The 20,789-nt window shown below is 35.6% G+C and overlaps 1 protein-coding gene across 1 annotated transcript in view; it reads right to left on the minus strand.

Annotated features, from left to right (window-relative positions):
• Window positions 1–10,533: 10,533 nt before the first annotated feature.
• The window catches only part of LOC147073217 (RING finger protein 17-like), a 56,329-nt gene continuing 46,073 nt past the window's right edge, over window positions 10,534–20,789 (minus strand). Inside the window, exons 15-18 of the mRNA XM_085945359.1 lie at window positions 19,645–19,741; window positions 18,922–19,094; window positions 17,603–17,841; window positions 10,534–13,007 (exon numbers count right to left, since the gene is read on the minus strand). Coding sequence (XP_085801485.1) covers window positions 10,679–13,007; window positions 17,603–17,841; window positions 18,922–19,094; window positions 19,645–19,741 — 2,838 coding nt within the window. The 3' untranslated portion in view covers window positions 10,534–10,678. The remainder of the gene's footprint in view (window positions 13,008–17,602; window positions 17,842–18,921; window positions 19,095–19,644; window positions 19,742–20,789) is intronic.

The raw sequence follows: 20,789 nt of genomic DNA on the forward strand, positions 1-20,789 counted from the left end.
TTGTTATCACTATGCCACTTTGTACTGATTCCTGGTCTTGAGTATTAATAATAGTGTTGCCGGCATCATTATGGGGGTATTTAAATGTTGATCAAAGGAACCCACCCACCGGGCAAGAATACGGTGCTTTTCTGTGAGCATCATGCGTCATCCTTGCACATTGTGATATGAGGCCTGAAACCCTTCCTAACATTATTTATCTTTCTATAGAACGGCCGAATTTCTTGGGCTTTATAGTGTTCTTGGAGTAGGATCATTTCCTTTTTTAAATAATCACGTTTCTTTTTCTTGTGTAGTTTCTTTTCGTCACGCCGGCGCTTTTTATACTCATCGTCTGATGCCCGTGTTTTCTTCTGTAGCATCATTAAGTAAGCCTCATTCTTTCTCGTAGTGACTTCGCGGCAATCTTCGTCAAACCATTCTGATCGTTCACCTGTTTTTCGGCGTCCTAAGGTATCATTAGCTCGGGATAATATGGCAGTCTTGCACTCTTCCCAGTGTTGATTCACCTCTTCATGGTCTTCAACCTCAACATTGTCGCTCAGGTGAGTGTTCAATCTCTCCTGGTACCGAGCCAGTTCCTGCGGAATCTTCAGTTTCTCTGTGTCAAAAGGTTTTGCTTTTGCTCCCATTTCCTTTTTGGTGTTTGAGATCTTTGCTCCAACTTTTCCACACACTAGGAAATGGTCTGAGTCTACATTAGCCCCTCTGTATGTCCGGACGCTCATTAGATCCGATTTGTGCCTGTTGTCTATCAAACTATGGTCTATTTGGTTTATTGTGCACCCATCCGAGGATTTCCAAGTTCCCTTATATATATCCTTACGGGGAAACATTGTGCTACCAATAACCATATTTAGTGACGCTGCACAGTTAATTAGTCGGGTACCATTGTCATTACTTTCATTGTGAAGACTATGTTTTCCGACAATGGTAGTGTAGATCTCCTCCCGTCCTATTTTGGCATTTAGATCACCGATTATTATTTTCACATCGTGATTTGGGCAACTGTTGTACGTGCTTTCTAATGCATCGTAAAAGTCCTCTTTTTCCTCATCCGACTTATCCTCTGTAGGGGCATGTACACTTATAAATGAGTAATTGAAGAAACTTCCTTTAATTCGCAATCGCATGATCCTTGGGTTGACTGGTTCGAACCTAATAATTAAATGTTTCACTCGTTTGCTTACAATGAATCCAGTCCCACACTCATCCTTAAATTGGCACATTTTAATGACCTTTGGTTGTGATTGCATGTCGGCACAATCGGAAACTCCTTAGGACTGTATCTTAAAAGAAAACAAATTGTAAGAACTACATTGTTCAAAAAAAAGTTTTGTTGCTTATCTTATTGCCTTTTTTACCTCGAAATTTTACTCATATTTCTCTTCCAGTTTTCTGGACATCTTGACCGTTTCTTAGCTTTATTTGAAGCCATTTCCAAAGGGTGACAATCCATCTTTCAAAATTTTGTAATTTAACACTTAGATTCACAATTTTAGCACAATAATCACGATTATAAGTCGCAGCAAAAATGTACTGAGCCGCCAATTTATCACGTGACTTTGTATGGGAGGAAACATTTAGAGTGAAGAAAGCTGAGTTTGCTTCTGAAGCTAATTTTTAACAACGATTTTCTATGGAAGAAAGCCGAGTTTGCTACTAAAACATCAGCTCACAATCTGCAGAATTTTTAACTATATGATTCTGCATTCATAGATTAAAAAGTCTTTTTTTTTCAAGAAAGCTAGGTACCTATGTTTCTGACCCCCTCATTTCCAGCTGTCTTGACACAGTGAATGGTTTAATTTTGATACCTAGGTGAGTTACATGATAATTAGTAATACACTAGCATTAAGACACCTTCTACAATAATGTAATGCATAGATCAATGCTACCTACCTACATATTTTTTGGAAATCGATATTGCCATCGGTTTTTGTGTAAAGGACTAGTCTGACTTTCACAGCTGATGAATAACAGGAATGTATAGTATTTATGAATAGCACTGTTAGGTACCTACCTAATTAATATATTTGCTTTGAGTATTTTTTTATAATTCCATTTGAAACGAGAAGGGCGAATCAATATGTCAAGCAAACTGGGATCTGATTTTGACAGCTGAACAGTGGACCACTCGTTGCTTGTGCAAAAAGATATATATGCTCAGGCTTTATTAATCTGGAGATGGCACTGAATCAGGCCATTAAACGCAAGAAATAAAAATCTCCTGAATGACCTCAAATATTGCCAATATTGAACGCGTCTTTCACTTATAATAAAAGTCATATTATGACAAACTGTATTATGATACAGATGTAAATTTTGTATTGAAAAATAAATAACATCTTCCATAACACTTTTAATTCTGTTTGAATTTATTCCATATTTATCCAAACTCGGGAATTATAATTTTGTACAGCGACATCCATAAAAAATCTCACTTCCCATATTTGTGTGTTCCCTGGTCTGATGAAACAAAATCTAGAACTCAGAACAAAAATTGAGTTTCGTTCTAGGGTCGAGTGCCGAATTATTATTGTATTACGGTTTTCGGATTTTTTCGAGATGTTTTATTTTTAGCAACAGTGTGAATTGTAAATTTTAATTTATGATTTCCTTCCATTGTACAATTTGTTTATTCAGTTGGTAGAACATTATTATACAGTTGGTAAGTAATAAGAAAAATTGCCAGACTGATAAAAAATGTGTTCCCAATCAGGAGAATAAGCATTAAAGTTCGTTACCGTTGTACAGTACAAACGAAACAATAATGCGGTCGGTCGATAGTGTGCTTGCGTATGGGGATCCGTGATAAATTTTTATGCCTGGCAGCCGATGATCGCGTATTCGTACGTATATATATATACAATCGACGAACCGCATCATTGTTTCGTTTTTACTGTAACTATCTCTGACAAGCTATTTTACCTAGGTACCTACCGACCTAGATCAAACAAAACCATTTTACATATTAATAGTTTTTATTGAAATGAGATGAATAAATGTATTTTTCTTGGTTTTTAATTACATACCTACAAAAAGAGAACGACACAAAGAGACTCTTTGGAACGACATAAGTTTTAATTCACTCTGATAATGAAAGGAATTTTACCTACCTACCAATAAAACTCCTATTATTCATTTTGACTTTGAAGTCCAGGTAACTTCTACCTGGTTCCTTGGGCCATATCATAATGAAGATAAAGAGATACTTACTTGAAAGCATAGGTAAGGTGGGTCGAGGTAAGTGTGACTTTGGAGTAAGTGTAGCTACTAAGTTTTCTCAGTATCTACCACAAATTGGATGCTTCCATCTGTAGAAAGATGATAGCAAACTCACTGATTTATAAAAATAATCAGATATGGTGTCGATACCGTGTTTCCTAATGTGACTACATGGATTATTCTCCAGTAGGTAGCGATTTTGATGTCGTCGAGTGAGTTGGTAGCTGTTAGTAAAATATTTTTTTAAACACGGAAATCTGCACATTGTGGTTGTAAAAATTGGTGAGTATATGTGTTTTGATACGCTGCTTCACGTTGTGTTATCGTTTTACTGATTTATAAGCATTTAAAACCTTTAATCAAGTAGACACACTTCCCCCACGAAAGCAAACACGTGGGGTAAATGTGCCTTTGTATTGTGTCACACTTCCCCCATATATTTTCTATGAATTTGCAAAGTCAATATTTTAACTAGTGAAGGGACATGACGCATCATTTATATCGATCGAAGTATCGAAGATCGAAAATGTTCGTAATTGAAATAGAATGTTTATAGGTAAGAATTTGTATACCAGTATAACCTAGATAATTCGAAATCCAAGGGACTCTGAAAATTTGATTTCGAATTCGCGAAAATCGCTATAAATCGAATTTTCTGAAGAAGAAAAAAATCGTCAATTTGTATGGGGACTGTTCAAAAATGTTCTTCCAAGCCTATAATTCTGGATTGCAAAGTTGTTCAATTACCAAATAAAGAAGTTACTAAAAGTTTAATAGAAATGCCACTGTTACAAAAGTTTCCTGCAGAAAATATAGAAAAAACTTCGTTTAAAACACTTTTGCTGAATTCTATCAGTAGTAAGGCGCCTATAAAGAATAAGAGAAAAATCGTTGCTCCAGGAGCAGAAGTAATTACATGTTATGATGTTATAGAGTGAATGAAAAATAATGTCCCAATAGAAAAGAAAATAAAGCCATTGCAAGACAAAACTAACATGCAGAATAAGGTATTGAAACCGATAAAAGTACACCAAAACAAATAAAAACACGAACCGATGTCATCGGAAGAAGATTTGTCATGGACATCAAGTGACGAAAGCGAAGATAATATGCAAGACTATATTAATGATTTGCTCGGCGATGAGGAAAACGATAGTTCAATTAATATGCTTAATATATCAATGTTTGATCAGTTTGATGATACTGCAGGTGCATCTAATTCAGAAATGTTAGAGATTGGAATATGGGTTGTAGTACAATTTTCTCTATACAAAAAAAAAACTGTGAAACATTTTGTCGGAGTTATAATAAAACTTGAGCAAGATGATAGAATTCTGACAAAGTTTGCTCGAAAACTTAAGACGATTAAAAAATAAAACGAAACTATGTTTTCATTTCCAAGAGTAGAAGACATTTACGAAGTGAAAGAAGAGGATGTCATCTGCATATTGCCTCAACAATCAACTGGACGAAGAGGCGAAATAATTTTCAAAACAAAAATCTCTGGTTACAATATTCAGTAGGTACCTAGTCATGCAATTTCAAATATTGCGATTCGAAATAATTAAGTTAGAATAAATAGTTTTGTAAGTAAGCACTTAACTTGAATTGTAAGTACAGTAAAAACGAAAGAATGATTCGAGAATGAGACCCAAAACGTTACTAGAGATTTAATGTTTTTTTGTATTAATTATTATTTTTCTTTTATATCTTACTCTCTATTTGTATCCACATTTTATTTTTGCTGATTGTTATTTAATTGTGCAATAATACGAACTTAATCATATTAGGTATATTAAATTTCATGAACTGTTTGTTAATGCTCACTGTTTCGAGCTAAAAAAATAATGTCTTACCCTGTTAATTCTTGGTGAAGCTATTATAACATTTCAAATTTAACTCATTCTTTCGTACACTTATTCTCATGCCGCACACAATCGACAAACCTCTTTATCGTTTTGATTTTACTGTAAGTGCTTACGTCTTTGTCATGTAAGTACTGACTATTTTAGGGTTACTCTGCATTCCTGTATTGTATACTTTGTATTTGTGCTCTTTCGAGACGAATAAAATTATAAGTTAATCTTCAAAAGCCTTTGATTGATTTACCTACCATTCCTGTTACTGAGATAACCACATTAAATAATTAAGTACCTACCTAATAAAAAACGTCATTTTTGTTTCGGGACATCACTAGCTCTACAATCTACATACATTAGTATGACACACTCACCCCAAAAAAAATGATAGAGATCATTTCTGTTGAAAATCTATACTTACAGAAGTTTTCATTTAAGAATCAATATCCATTAATTAATGATATATTACCTTTCTATGCATGTAATACGTTATGGTTTTGAAGAACTTTTGGAATAATGGTGGATTTAGTTACACTTACCCCAATATTGGGGTAAGTGTAACAAACTGACTAGTAATCAAAAAATATTAAAATGTCGTAGTATAGTAAGATATACAGTGGGTTCCTTCTGTACATATTAATTGTAATGATATTGTAGATCATATGGTAAAGTTTTCAACTGTTTAAAACATACCTATTCATCATGAACCAGGTTGAAATTCATCTCATTAAATTCTATGTCACACTTACCCCGACTCACCTTACATAAAAAGGGACACGCGGGTATGACCAGGAAAGGAGAGTGGTAAAACTCCTGTCATTCGAATTTGACGTCCTTGAGATAAGTAGACTGTTTCTTTTCACTCAGTGTTGGGTATACAAAACTCATGAATAATAAATGATCCCTTGACAGGGTGTGGTCCATAGTGCCGTTCAATGTAGATATTGGGTTGAATAGAGAAGTCAATGGCTTCTTATTCCCTTTTGATGGTGGTGTGTCCATCGTTTTCTGGTAGGTAGTCGTGAAATGTCGACTCACTATGCCAGTTAGGTACCTCTCTCTAATTATTAGCTAATACGTCATCTATCGGATATTTTTCTAACCAGTTTAAGGAGGCCACCGCTGAGCGGACACTGTCTGGTGGTTCGTATAGGTACCTAACCCTGCTTCTGATCTTATCCAATGACCGCCCTGCCCTGGTGGCCCTCTTGATATAAATAATTCTGAAATATCCCCACCTCCCTCCCTCCTTGGGTTTGCATGCAAACGAGTTTCCATAACCAGAATACTGGGTCGATGTTCTGATATGTGGAAGTGCTTAGCTTCCATCCGGATCGCCGATGCTTGGCGGTATCTGTCATATATAATTATTATGTGTTCACCTTTATCCACCAATCCATTGTCTACCAACTGAGTAGCGTGAGGTCATGAACCCTTCGTCCCGATGCGAGAAGCAGCAGAGTTCGAGGATGCATTTACTTACTTTTATGATAATGCTTCTTTGCAGGCTTTTTTTTTCGCGACTTTAGATTAGATTTTTGATATTGAATTGGAGACTATTATTTCAGGGGATTCTCCGTATCTATAACAGCTATGGACTGCACACCACCAGACATTTGTCTTCGAGATCTTAGAACTCTCTACTTCATTCTATGAAACAACTGCTAACTATGCGTACCTACCTTGCAGATAATGTGTAATGGCTGTTATTTTATGCATACTGGACAAAGGCCGTACATTTTTTTAGCGCAAGCTTGATTCTCAGTTCGGGCTTTAGTGTCAGAAGGGTGTAACTAGAAAATTGCTGTTTTCAATGTGAATATGCCACTATATTCAGTTTTTGCCGCTTTATATTATGTCAGAACGATGTATCTCTATCTTTAAAGCCTACAAAGTTAGGCATTAGGGTAACTACAATTCTTTCGAAATAATTAGTGTCATAACGATTTAACACATATTACCTCGTTGTCACTAAATAACATATACTATGCAATATGAATATCGGGCGATACACCCTTCTGACACTAAGCAACATTAACATTTTGCATTATCGTTTCATATCGATAAGGTAGTAGACATGAAAATAATATAATGAAAATTGATCAGAGGTCACCACCTTCTTGGTGCAAAATAAAACTCATCAGACGATAAGGAGTTTATACAAAACCACATAAGATCATTTCCAATTTTGCCAGCACACTATGCTCGTAAGGACACCAATTTTCTTGCCAAGTGAACTTAATATCAACATTATGGATGAGCTTTATAAAGATAAATGTGCTGAAGACAATAAAATAAGTGGGTAAGTGGGCTACCTGAAAAATTATGTTTATATAGAAATATTTTTCAGCAAAATTTTAATTTGAGCTTTCACAATCCTAAGAATGACCTGTGTGATACATCTTACAAATTTGAATATAGTATAACTGTTGAAGAAAAAGAAAGAATAAATTTAAAAAGGTTTCAAGTCTCATATAAGTATCCCGAAAGAATACCGCACTATTTAAAAAAAATACTGTTAAATAACAAGCAAATGAAGGAGACTGTCAGTTAATGGGGTTTAATGTTTAAGCCGTACAGTATTGCCCTAAGTATAATGCCAAATGTTTATTCTACAAAATAAACTGGCTGTCTATCTAACAGTACTTACTTAACTGTTACAAAAAATAGCGTACTGTTACATGTGGCACGAACCCACTGCTAAAAGAGAAGTAGCTTCGGGGATTCATGATTATTAAAAAAAAAAATGCTAATGGAAAACTCATAACTTTTTTTCTGATACATGTTCCGGACAGAAATACCTGTCATCAATCAAATGTTTTTTGAAAGTGGACATTCTCAAATAGAATGTGAGTGTTCATGCAAAATATTGAAAAACAAACCAAATATCTAGTGTGTGACCCTGTATGCTCGTATACAGCTGTTCGCATGGCGGAGATAAAGAAAACTAAAAATGGAACCCAAAAAACCGTTTATGAAGAATTTGAAATGAGATAAAATGTTTTTTTTAAATTATGGTGTCTGCATAAATGTATAAATAAAAAATAAAAAGCAACAGGCAATCCAGTAAATTGGTTGAAAATAAAGTGGTTTTCATTTAGAAAGGATAACTCTGAACACATTTACTATAAATATGATCAAGAATGATGACAATTTTCTTAAAATTGAAGATATTCGATTGAAGAGGAAGAAGGATGTCGATATATTTAAATTGAAACTTATGTTATTATATTAATACTATCGACCGAAGGTACTTGATAGAATTTGAATTTTAATAGAGTTAAGTTTTGTACTATTCCATTTGAGTCGTTTTTTGCAACCCGGGTTTCGCCCTTTGGCATCTTCTTGGTGAGTGCACATAGTGCCTGAAGATGCCGAAGGGCGAAACCCGGGTCGCAAAAAACAACTCAAATGGAATCGTACAAAACTTTAATCCATTAGAATTTGAAACCAATGTATTTTAAGCCACTGCGGATTAGGCCACATACGCTTAAAGATCTTATCGATCTATGCAATTATTCTAAATAAATTCATGAGCCATATTCCACATTTTATAAATAACTTGGTTCCAGTTTCTTCTGGTGATTGGTTCATTTGGTATTTATGTTAATGTCAAAAGGATGTAAGAGTGCCATTTTATTTATTTCTTTAATTTTATCCCATAATATAAAACTTTTTGTTTTTGTTAATTATAGTAAACTGTTGTTAACTCCATATAGTATATTTTATATCTAACAAAAAAGTCAATATAATTATATTGTCAAATTTATATCTGCTGAAACTTAAAAATAATTTGTTTTCTCGATTATCTCAAAACTGCATTTTTGTAATTACACCCTTCTGACACTAAAACGTTGGGTGTCACTTTTTTTGTATAATATAAATATTTTAGTGCATTGCCCTTCTTTAAAAAGTTAAATATAACATTCCATGTTCAGTAAAATACTGAGGAAACAAAATTCAAATTCCATAAATATGGCTGCAGACATTTTTTGAATTACCTACCTTCCTTCAGCAGGCACCATTTCAATACTGGTAGGTATGTCGATATACTACGTACATGGGTGGTAAGTGACTTCTGGTTGTGGGGTTGCTGTTACTTACTAGGTCGTCTTAGCTGGTTGTACCAATTCATGAGTGCCATAGGCCTTGTGTGTCGTATAATCCTGAGATGAGAAGGCTATTTGATAACCAAATCAAAAAGATCTTCAGTCATGAGGCCCTGGCGTAGAAGTAATATCCCATTCATCTAAATTTGTATTTTTTTTCATTCCTGGATGGTGGGGGGGCCGGATTCAAACCCCCCCTTGTATGATAATGTACTTAAATAAACTAAAATAAGAAACAGATTTTTTTGACCAGATTATTTTATTGATCATTATTTCAGTATAAAAAAGTAAAAAAATGACATTTCAATTGAGACCTCAGTTATAAACAAACAGAGGAATTATTACGAACTACATAGAAACAAATGATAAGATAATGCAAAACTTCCTACAACAAAAAATGGCTCCCGTAACGAGTGACATTTCGCATAAGTGACGCGGAAAGGGGAAGTCCCATCTTCACGTCACTGAATTGTGCGTCGGGACATTCCGTGTCAGTATGTCAGTCTGTGTTAAGCACTCGTTCCGCTAGCATGTTAGTCGCTTGTGATCAAACATTTTTCCAAACTTGTGTTCAGACATTATTTGTGATTTTCTGTCAATCTTCTTGCGCAATAAGAGAAATGCTGTACGCATGGGAAACTGTTGCGTCATATATTGAGAAGCATCCCCCTAATAAGGCTGTGGCTATGCGCGATACAAATTTATTCAATGATAATGCTGTGTCACATTTTCATGAAACTATGAAACGTCGGCAAAAACAAATGTCTCTAAACAGCTTTCTAGTAAAAAAAGAATTAGTTATTGTCATAAATTTATATGTTATAAGTAATTTTCGAATAAACGTTATGAGTATTTTTTCGGCATGGAATGCATTATCGTATTTTACATTAATTTATATGGGAAAAATTGTTTCGCTTATGAGTAAGATTCTAGAACGAATTATGCTCCTTCAGAGGTTCTACTGTATAGCGAAGTGATACTTGTTTTCTCCATAGATACAAAACTCAATTATTTATACTTTTGGAGTTATGTAGCGAATATAGGAAACAAGTGACTAACAATATAATTATATACAATTGAGTACCTTGGTATCAAAGTGGGACATAAGCCATTTACAAAATTTTACAGGAGACTCGCAAACATGTGTGAAAAGTGTCCGTTTTTCATACAACATACCAACTTTAAACTCAAAAATCTCTATGAAAACTACCGTTTTTGATACTTTTGGTGGATTTTTTGAAAAGAGCATCACTTGCACTACCATAATCAATTAAAACATGAATTTAGTGGGAGGTGGCGTTTGTCCCACTTTGATACCAAGGTACTCAATTATAGCTATAGATAAATGATACAACATATTATTATAAGATAAATATGAGCTAAATACTATGAAGGAACAATATTCAAAATGTTGAATGCTCAAATATTGTCCCAAACTCTCATATCACAATTTTCGGCACACATGGAATAAATTAGACATGGTCATTCGTCAAAGACCAACACGCCGACGTCAATGAGATTTTGATACGCAAGCTTCGGTTCGGAAACGTCTTTGGTGAAATCTACAATGAACAAACTGTCATCCTCGTCATACTCGATGATCCGCACGAACAGCGGGTCCCTGCATATTTCCCTGAAGTATTGCTTCAAATCCCCAAGGTCCGCCGCATCTGCCACCGAAACGCCGTTCAGCTTAGCCGAAATGACTTGTGCGGGCATGTTCAGCCAATCCGGTCTGATCTCTCTGACATTCTCGGCGGCGACTATTTCGCTGTTTCCGAAATCCACATAGTTGACTTTTATCTTCTTATCAACAGGATCGTATTGAAGTATCTTGGCGCGGTACCAGAGATTATCGAATGAAAATTGGGCTATGCAAGGTTTCCCTTCTAAGATAGATTTCTCCACGGGTTGTCTGTCTGCCATCGACTGCATCTCGACGCCTATTTGGGCTATGCGAGCCCTAAGAGGTTCCATCTGCTGTTCGTTAAGGAGTATTCTAACCGTCAACTCACAATCTTCAGTGAAATTGAGAACATCACAATCGAAAAAGTCACAATCCAACGGGAACTGCATGGACGGGTAACTGACGAATTGTTGTATGATATCCTTGTCATAGATAATTACTTCTTCTTTACATTTTAAGATTTTCATTCCTTCCCTTCGATTCACTTCATTCCAATCGCTGACCTCTGTAGTATCCATCGCCGGAACCTCAACAGTTGGAACCTGCATCGTGGGGACATTTATCCCCGAGACCTCCGGTGAGTCTTCAATGACGCTTGGAATACTGTCATTCACAAAAATTCCACTCTTTTTGACAAAACGAGATTTCGGATTAGGAATTCTATCGTACGTTGCATATCCTAGAGATACCAAAGTTTCGCCTATATCGCGAATACTTTTCACTTTAAGTTTTATGGGTACGATGCCATCGACAGCTTCTCCCTGCACTGTTATCAGGCATTGCTGTTCAACGATCTGTTGATGTATAAAATCGAGAACATTTTCCGACCACAGTCCTTCAACGGGCGTCAGTCCTGTCAGCCGGCACTTTGTCGCTTGCAAGGGGACATGATGCATAATGATATTTTTACGCAGAGCCGAAATCGCACACAGTTCCGTGTTGCCGTAATCGACAAACATCACTTCCACGGTATTGTAGGTTGAGATATTATTTATTCTTCCTCTGTAGTACTTATCGTCCACATCCCACTTTGCGATGCACAGCTGACCAGGGTGCCAAAACATATCGAAAGGCATGAGCTTAGAGTCTTTAAAATGACGAGTGATTGTCGTATTCAACAACTTCAGAGTACCACTGGTGTGCACTATATCATGCAGATAGATAACGAAATCCGACGATACAAATGTCGGCATTCCGATGAATTCTTTGCTCGGCAACGGTTTTGAAGGAAGCCAGTCATCAAAAATAGGAGGAATCGACTCTTGAACCATGGCAAGATTCAATTCATTCGGAATCGACACCTTCTTATCTCCGGAGAATTTCTCGATAACTTCACTGGTTGCATTATCGATTGGCTTGAATGGTTCAGTTTCTTTTTCTGACTCAATATTACTTTCTTTCAGCGGAATTTTCTCAATTCCATCCACAACCTCAACTTTGGTAGTATCTCGTATGGCCAATCCTTGTTCGAGTATTTTATTATTAATAGATAACCAATCTTTCAGTATTGGAGTGACGGCACCTCCTGGGGTGACATGGTAGACCCACAACTCCACCGGAATACTTTTATTGTCCATCGGACCAGTTTTTGTAATATAAAACCTGTCGTATTCACTTAGTAAATCTTGGCAGAATTCTTTAGTATAATTAGGCCACTGGGTGCCCGCACCCGGCATAATGCCGCTCAGGTGACATTTCACAGCGCCATCTTTGATCTTGGCAAAATTTTTATCCAGCGCACGCAGATTTTCAACAGGAACGACCTCGATCAACGCAGTATCTTTAGTGAACACCTTAACAGACGCCAAATTTGTTAAAACTTCCTTGATGAAAGCTCGGTGCCATGTTTTAGTCGTATTTAAAAAAGCAGCGCATGTGTCATCGACATTCCACGTTGCTTCTTTATTTGGTTCGGTCCCTTTTAAATATTTCTCCAAATCTTTGGAAAGTTTAGCCATCATGGTTTGTTGTGACTTTATGCCAATGTATATATCAGATGGACTGGCCACCGAAAGAATATTGACTTCCAGTTTCATGATACCACAGAGTTTTGGTTGTTCTTGCACCTCTTCTGACTTCATTGTTTGGTATTTAGGTATCATTTCCTCAGTGTCACCTTGCGAGCTGAAATTGTAAGAATTATAATATTAATTAAAGTAAAAGGTTAATTACTATTTTCATTTTTAACATGTCCCACGCTAAGACAAAGATGTTGCACACACCGTCAAGTCCATTCTATCAAGTGAGTTAACTTGACAATGACATCTGTGCATCTGGTCCTAATGGTTTGAAATTAAAATTAATGGAAGTTTTGTACTATTTCATATGCTTTAGTGCAGGGATCGCGAACCTATGGCATGCGAGACGATTTTTCATGGCACGCGAATGTTTTATTTTGAAAAGAGAAAGAATTAACGATAATAATTTAAAAAATATTTTTTTTTCAAAAAAGTTTTACAAAATGATGAGGACATAGCCATGCGTATTTTCTTTTTATATTGGTAAATATTTTTCCAGTTCTGCATACAACTGTCCCAGAATAGAAAATACATATGTACTGCTTTATTGCCTTCGTTAATCATGCGATACCCCTCAGTCCACCAACGTTGAAAGTCTGCTGCTTGATTGTAATAATTTTTCTTTTTTTTTTTTCCACTAGCCCTTGCTAAATAGGACTTAAATTAAATTAAATAAAATCCATGCACTTTCTTCACTGATGAAGTGTCACTACGGCGAACATCTGCTGGATTTAACCCTTTAACAGCCACTGACGAGTGGTTCTCATCATGGGCGTCTACTTTCGTGCACCCGTGACGAGCGAAACTCGTCGCGCCGTTTTTGCGCCTAATACGAGTCATATATTTATTTTTTCAATTTTAATACGTGTATTGACATCTATGGGCAAGCTCTGCAGGCAGAAACGTTTGAAAGGTCAAATACATCGCGAGAATAAAGGGGATTCCTGAGGCCCATTCAGGGTTACCGATTTCTTCCCATGTACTGAAAAATTGTTGACTGATTAGTTCGCGCTGCGATCGCGTAATAATTGGTCGTTGGGATGATGGTCGGATTTGCGTTCTAATTGAAAGATTTCGCATTTTTTCTTATTGAAATTTAATTTGTGTTGAGTTACGAAGTGTTGTGAGTATTTATATTTATATTTGGCGTATGATTTGCGTATACAAATGTTATATTTACGAGTTTACTTTAAGATTGAATTGAAACATTTTCGATGTTTTCAGATTGAAAATTTTATTTGTGTCGAGTGACTAAGTATTGTGACTATTTTTATTTATATTTTGCATTCAATTTGGACAAACAAAAGTGTTATATTTACGAGTTTAGTTTACCAATTTTTCCAATTCAAAATGGATGAATATTGTGAAGATGGTGAAATTGACAATCTCTTAGAAACGATTGAATCTGAAGACGATAGCGATGATTCCGAAGTTGATGAAGTTGACGATACTTTGGAAGTTGAAGAAAACGAACCAACTACATCCGAAGCTACTGAAAGACCGACATTTGAGTGGAAATCGGATTTATTTGACCCGCGCGCATTTTCATTCGATGATAATGAATCGGTATGCAAAGCAGATAATTTAGCTTCGGATGCACTTGAAATGGATTATTTCAAGTGTTTTATCCACATTTCCTTTATTGAAATGATAGTGCGAGAGACAAATAAACAATTTAAATTTGCTACAAAAAATATCACGGTTCTAAGTGATCGTTTACGACGATGGGTAGACTGCACAACCGATGACATGTACACATTTTTGGGAGTGTGCATGCTTATGTCACGTAATTCTCGCAACAAAATTACTGAACACTGGTCTATCAAAAGAATGTTGTTTTCACCGTATTATTCTGAATCATTGCCCAGGAATTGTTTTGAGCTCTTGCATCGAATGTTGCATTTTAGCGATAATGAAACCCAAATTCCCGGAGATCGATTGTACAAGATAAGACAGGTCTTGAAAGAGCTGAAAATTTCTTTCAAACAGTACTTGTATCCTTATCAAAATTTGTGCATCGATGAAAGTCTTCTTCTCTTCAAAGTGAGGCTTTTATTTCGCCAATTTATCAGAACGAAGGCAAGTCGTTTCGGCATTAAAATTTTCGTAATGGCCGATTGTAAAGCTGGCTTTGTTTTAGATATAATAATTTATACGAGGATACAAACAGAAATTCAGAAGAAAAATTACATCGGAATATCAGGCAACGTTGTGGTGACATTACTTGAACCGTACTTGGAGCGAGGACATACGGTTTTCATCGACAATTGGCACAGCAGCCCAACATTGTTCAAGTACCTGTATGACCACCGTACAAATGCCTGCGGAACCGTGAGAAGAAATCGAATTGGGATGCCGAAATTCGTAAAAAAATTGAAGAGAGGGGAAACTGAGGTATTTCACACTGACGAAATGATGGCATTGGCGTGGAAAGACAAAAAAGACGTGACAATGTTGACCACAGTGCACAAGAATGTATTCAAACCGACGGGAAAAGTAAACTATGTGACAAAAATTCCTATTTCAAAACCTGAGTCCATTGTGGACTACAACAAAAACATGGGCGCTGTAGACCAAAGTGACATGATGCTTTCATCCGTAAACTCATCACGAAAAACCCTGAAATGGTACAAAAAACTTTTTTTCCATCTATTAGATTTATCATTACTGAATGCGCATATATTGTACCAACAAAAAACTGGTAAAAAACAGCCCTTAGGTGACTTTCAGTTGTATTGAATTATTGAATTCCTTGCAGGGTCACATCTTATTATTACATTATATTTTATGGTCATAGTTATTATTAAAATTTAGTTTATTAAGTTTTCAATTTTTCATCGTGTAGATTTTTGACTAATTCATCGTTTTAATATTTTTTATATTCATTTTAAAAAACATCGATTTTTATAAAAAATATAAATGTATAATATACTATATATAACTTGAAAACCTTTTTATTTATGTCTATGATCGTAATCTAAAAATTGTAATATCTCCCCCCCATACATTTCATAATTCGTAATTCGAATTTTTTCTCGATTTTCGGTTCCGTGGAATTCATATTAACGAGGTTTTATGTATTAGGTATGTATTTTCTATTCTGGGACAATTGTATGCAGAACCCTGTCAGTTAAACGGTATTATGAGACAAACCATAAATCACTTCTTGAGAAAATCAAGAACGAACAAAAAGAATTTATTGAAATAAAAATATTCAATCAACAAACCTAATGAAATTTATCGGCAGTAATTCAAATATAACAGCTGCTTGTTATTTTGCCTCAAACATAATTGCTAAGATTGGAAAACTGTTCAGTGATATATAAAATCACTATATATATAAAAGAAGTGTGGTTAAAATGCTCCCATGATCTCTTTGAAAATAAGGAAAAAATAATTCAAGGAATAAAAGATATGCCTTCGGCTACAAACACGATCAAAGATAGAATCTCAAGAACTCAATTGTAATTTTTAAACTTTTAATACATCATAATATTCTTAAAAACCCTTTTTTCACTTTTTATCCCATGAAAAACTGCTTGACATGTCAGTGGAAAAATAATATTTAAGAAATTTTGGCACTCGCACGTAAAAAATATTGCGAACCCTGCTTTAGTATTTCCTTTTCTACGTTTGGTGAGGTGATTTACCTTAAGTAATAAACAGCCCATGATGTCTGAGCGGTAACAAGTAGACCTAAAATGTCGTGGGTCACGGTTTCGAATCCCGAATCGGGTAAAAAAATATGAATGTTTTTTTTTAATGTGTATTTGGGACACAGCTCATTTCTCATAAAGCCAAAAATCTGTCAAACCCTAACTCCTAAACCCTATAAAACCTCAACCCTGTAGATGCCCACATATCTTATTACGATTGATAAAGGTGAAAGAAACTGAAGATGCCGAAAGGTGAAACCAAGATCACTAAAACCAATTCCAATGGAATAGTACAAAACTCTCATCAATTAGAATTCGACCGTCAAATCATCACAACCTAATACAGTCGAAGTCGGTTATTACGATCATGGATATAGTGAGATCTCGGATGTAACAAGGAAACATTCATTGACATTTTAGTTTAAGATTTTCTCCATACATTTATTCAGTTTTATAACGAGCCACTTATCGGGTATACCGAGCTAAAATACCGTCAAAAATTTCCTTAAAACTGTGAATGTGTCAATCGTTTAAAAACATTTCGACCTTAAGCAATAAAATCTGACCGGACAGGATGCCGCCAGAATCGGATTACGTTTATGACACTAGTTAAGTGTCTAAGTACCTACCTAATTGGTGTTTTCGCCAACAATATTGAAAAAGTATCCACGCATATGGTTGAAATGCATGTAAAAAATCCAAGGTATGTGAAGTCAGTAGGTACCTAACAGCGTTCATTACAATAAAAAACTTCTTTAGTAGTTATGAATGCCATGCTTGTTTCGGGGAAAAATTCTAATTGTGTATTTTTGTTTGAATTGAAACTGTTTGTGTTATGTGACCGCTCATTTAAAAATACCTATTCTCTGATATAACGAGTAACGCTTATAACGAGCAAATTCAGTCGGTCCCATCTTCCTCGTAATAACCAAGTTCGACTGTATATAACATACAAGGCTCTATCTATTTATGGTACGAATTCTTTGGTTTGTGTTCTGTGTGAACTGACTGGTTTCTGCACTGTACTCAATTGAATGTTCCATACCTAAACATGCCCTTCTCGAGAATGTCCATGTCGACAGAGCGATCAAGTTCCGTGTCGGGATGGATATGCAGCAACAGTTCCATTTTGAAAGATTGGTCTTTCTTAACTTTTTTGATGGCTTTGGCGCTTTCTACTTTGAGGGGGGTGGAGTCTGTCATGTGCTCGATCAGGTAACCGGTGGCCAACTCTTTCCACTTTTCGCCAAACTGGTTTAAATTTGCGAGCTGACAGAAGGTGGTCTGAAACAATATGATTCAATGATTTATTTTTAACATGTCATAGACTGTACGTAGATAGACAAATCGATCGCACAGAGAAATTCGTTGCATCAATAGATTTACAAGCATATTAAAAAAAACTATTACCTACTCACTAAAATGTTGAATAAATTAAGGCTGTCCAAAAGTCGTGAAACGATCCATAATATGCGCTTGATGAAAATGTACAAATGTTTTTACAGCTAGTTTCGTTCTATGGCAGCTATTGATTGTAATGATTCAACTGCAAGCATAGAGTTTATTAGAATTGTTTTTGAAATGTTACCAGTGGCGGTTCGTGGATAAGATATTTGGGGGTGCTGCAGTTGATTAAAAATAAAAATAAATGTTTATTTGGATTATATTTTACTATTAACATCAAAATTAAATATAAATAATTAATTATGTTAATAATTAAAATAAAAAACTTTGCATAAATTGCTTGCAGAAATAAATTTTAACAATGTTAATAAATCATTATAGCTATATTACATTCCTCGCTGTGGTGTGCGTGCTCACGCGCGACGCAGAAACGGAAAAATACTGAAATCGGACTGTCTGACCTGCAGTACCGATTAGGCTTCCATTTGCGAGCACCGCAGCCCGCGCCCTTCCTTAGCCTACTCGAGAATATTCTATTGAAATCGGTACTGTGCAAAATCAAGTACCTACCGCGTGTATGATATTATTGGACATTGGATGTATCGATGCGCGGGCGAGCTGATTACATGCTTAATAATATTGATATTTTCATATAATATACATAAATTTATGGATATTATAATATTACATTTGTCTCAATTTGCTTGGGGGTGCTGCAGTACCGCAGTGCATATGGACGAGCCGCCACTGGATTTTACTATTATAAAGCCTTCGTTCAAACAAATGAAAAAATTTGATACCAAGAGACAAGCCACTTTAGCAGAATTGCTTCGACTGCGTAATTATTTAAAAAAAGTCGTCCGAGTGATATGACAGAGTCTCGACTCACGTCATAATATATTATATATGGTTTTTCAACGCCATTGCGATTCAGCTTACTTTCATTCAAAATAAGCTCACCAGTTGATCGATTTTAAGGAAACTAGTGAGCAGTTTCCGAAGGGCAGTCCAGTGAACCGTACTGATGACTCCATGGTCAACAAGAAGTACCTCTATTTGACCATCACACGGCATCTTGTTGATTTGTCCCCTGCACCAACCGTATCCAGTGACGTAGACAGCCACACACATTCCTGCAATAAAACAATTAATTACAGTACGGCCCACCTCTTAGACTTGGTTTCTATTGCGGACTACTTTAACGATTCCATAGATGAATGCGAAACATTTGCATCGCCACCGCTGACATGAACTATGCAAAGCGATTTTCACATATAATATAACACGTGCGTGTCATTTTTATTGAGGAATTTATGTCATAAAATGACAATTCTTACATTGAATACTCAGATAGACCATATTTAATATTCAAGAATGCCACAATCCGCAATTGTAACCCAGCAACTGTTGCGCTACTTGGTTTCCAAATTGTTTTTGTTGGATACTTTGTAATGAATTTGAAAATCCGCAGCAAGGCATAATTGGTACGTTTTTAATGATCAAAAATTAAGCAATTTTTAAATCTAACAATATACAGGCATTTATATTGTGAGAGATTGTGTTTTTAAAAATACAATAAAATGCATTTTTGAAAAAATGTTCATTGCTATGTTTTAAATTTGGACAGCCAAATAATTAGAAATTGCAGATATTATTTTACTGATCTTTGGATGAGTGTTTTACCGATTTCGTAAGAATAGAGTGCTCCAATCGGAGATTCAATGCTGTATGTGTCCTTTAACTCCTTAGTTATGTCCAAGAAGAATTCGTTAAGTTGTAGCTGAAACAATTAAAAAAAAAAACAATTTTAAGCATGGCCCACACCACACATCCTAAAGCGGGCCCCCAGACTAGAATCGTTGGCAGGCCCCCTACATATCACTAAAGCTAAAGACAGCTCTACAGTAGCGTTTTAAAAAAGGTGTCAAGGTAAAATTAAGGGAATACAGTGAATTTTGGCGATTTTTTGTGTTTATGAAAACCTACATCCACTTGAATTATGGAGTTGGAGGGTATCGACACAATAATAAAAAATTGCATCGCACAACCATTACACACAAAGGGAAATGGCGCCACAGGGAACTCTATTTACTATTAGTGCAAATTCGTGATGTGTGTTTATTTCATTTATCTGGTCGACTTGTCACGCCGGGCCTCCCTGACCTGGGCCCCCAGGTTAGAGCCCTGTCAGCCCCCGCCGGCCGTGAGTTTAAGTATAATATTGAAATATATCCGTTCTAAATCCAAATTGCACACTTGATAATATTAGTCTAAGGCAATGACCTTTTTTTCTTCAGGCCAAATATATATATTTGTAAAATAACGCAGGTCGCATCACTACTGGTGTGACGAAAAAATCATGAAACCCCCCCTTTTTTACAAAACATTTTTAAGTTTTTAAAAATTATGCGTGTTTTTTAAATTAATCGTGTGCAATAGCAACACTCTTATACCAGATCTGATGTAACCATAATGACAATCCTCTTCGGGTGTAACTATCTGTGCGTCAAAGTCGAAACGAATCTCAATATACGAAATTCCTGATAATAAATAATGTTTCGGGCCGCAAATAAAAGCTTAAAGGGCCCGTGGACCGCAGGTTGAGTATCGCTGGTCTAAGGTCATGTCGACTACCTCATGGAATAACACACCAATTCAAAATAGTGTGTTTTATGTTTTTTGAGCTATTGTTGCATAGAAAAAAATACCACACCAGCCAATTTTTTTTTGGATTTTTTTCTCGAAAAACACCCAAAATACTGTTTAAAATAATACTCGTAAGTAGAGTTATGATTATATAACATTTTTTGTAAAATCTTAAATAACAT

Source organism: Rhyacophila brunnea, unplaced genomic scaffold, assembly GCF_057557595.1.
Source record: "Rhyacophila brunnea isolate RB1 unplaced genomic scaffold, BYU_Rbru_1.0 scaffold_18, whole genome shotgun sequence".
NCBI lineage: Eukaryota > Metazoa > Arthropoda > Insecta > Trichoptera > Rhyacophilidae > Rhyacophila > Rhyacophila brunnea.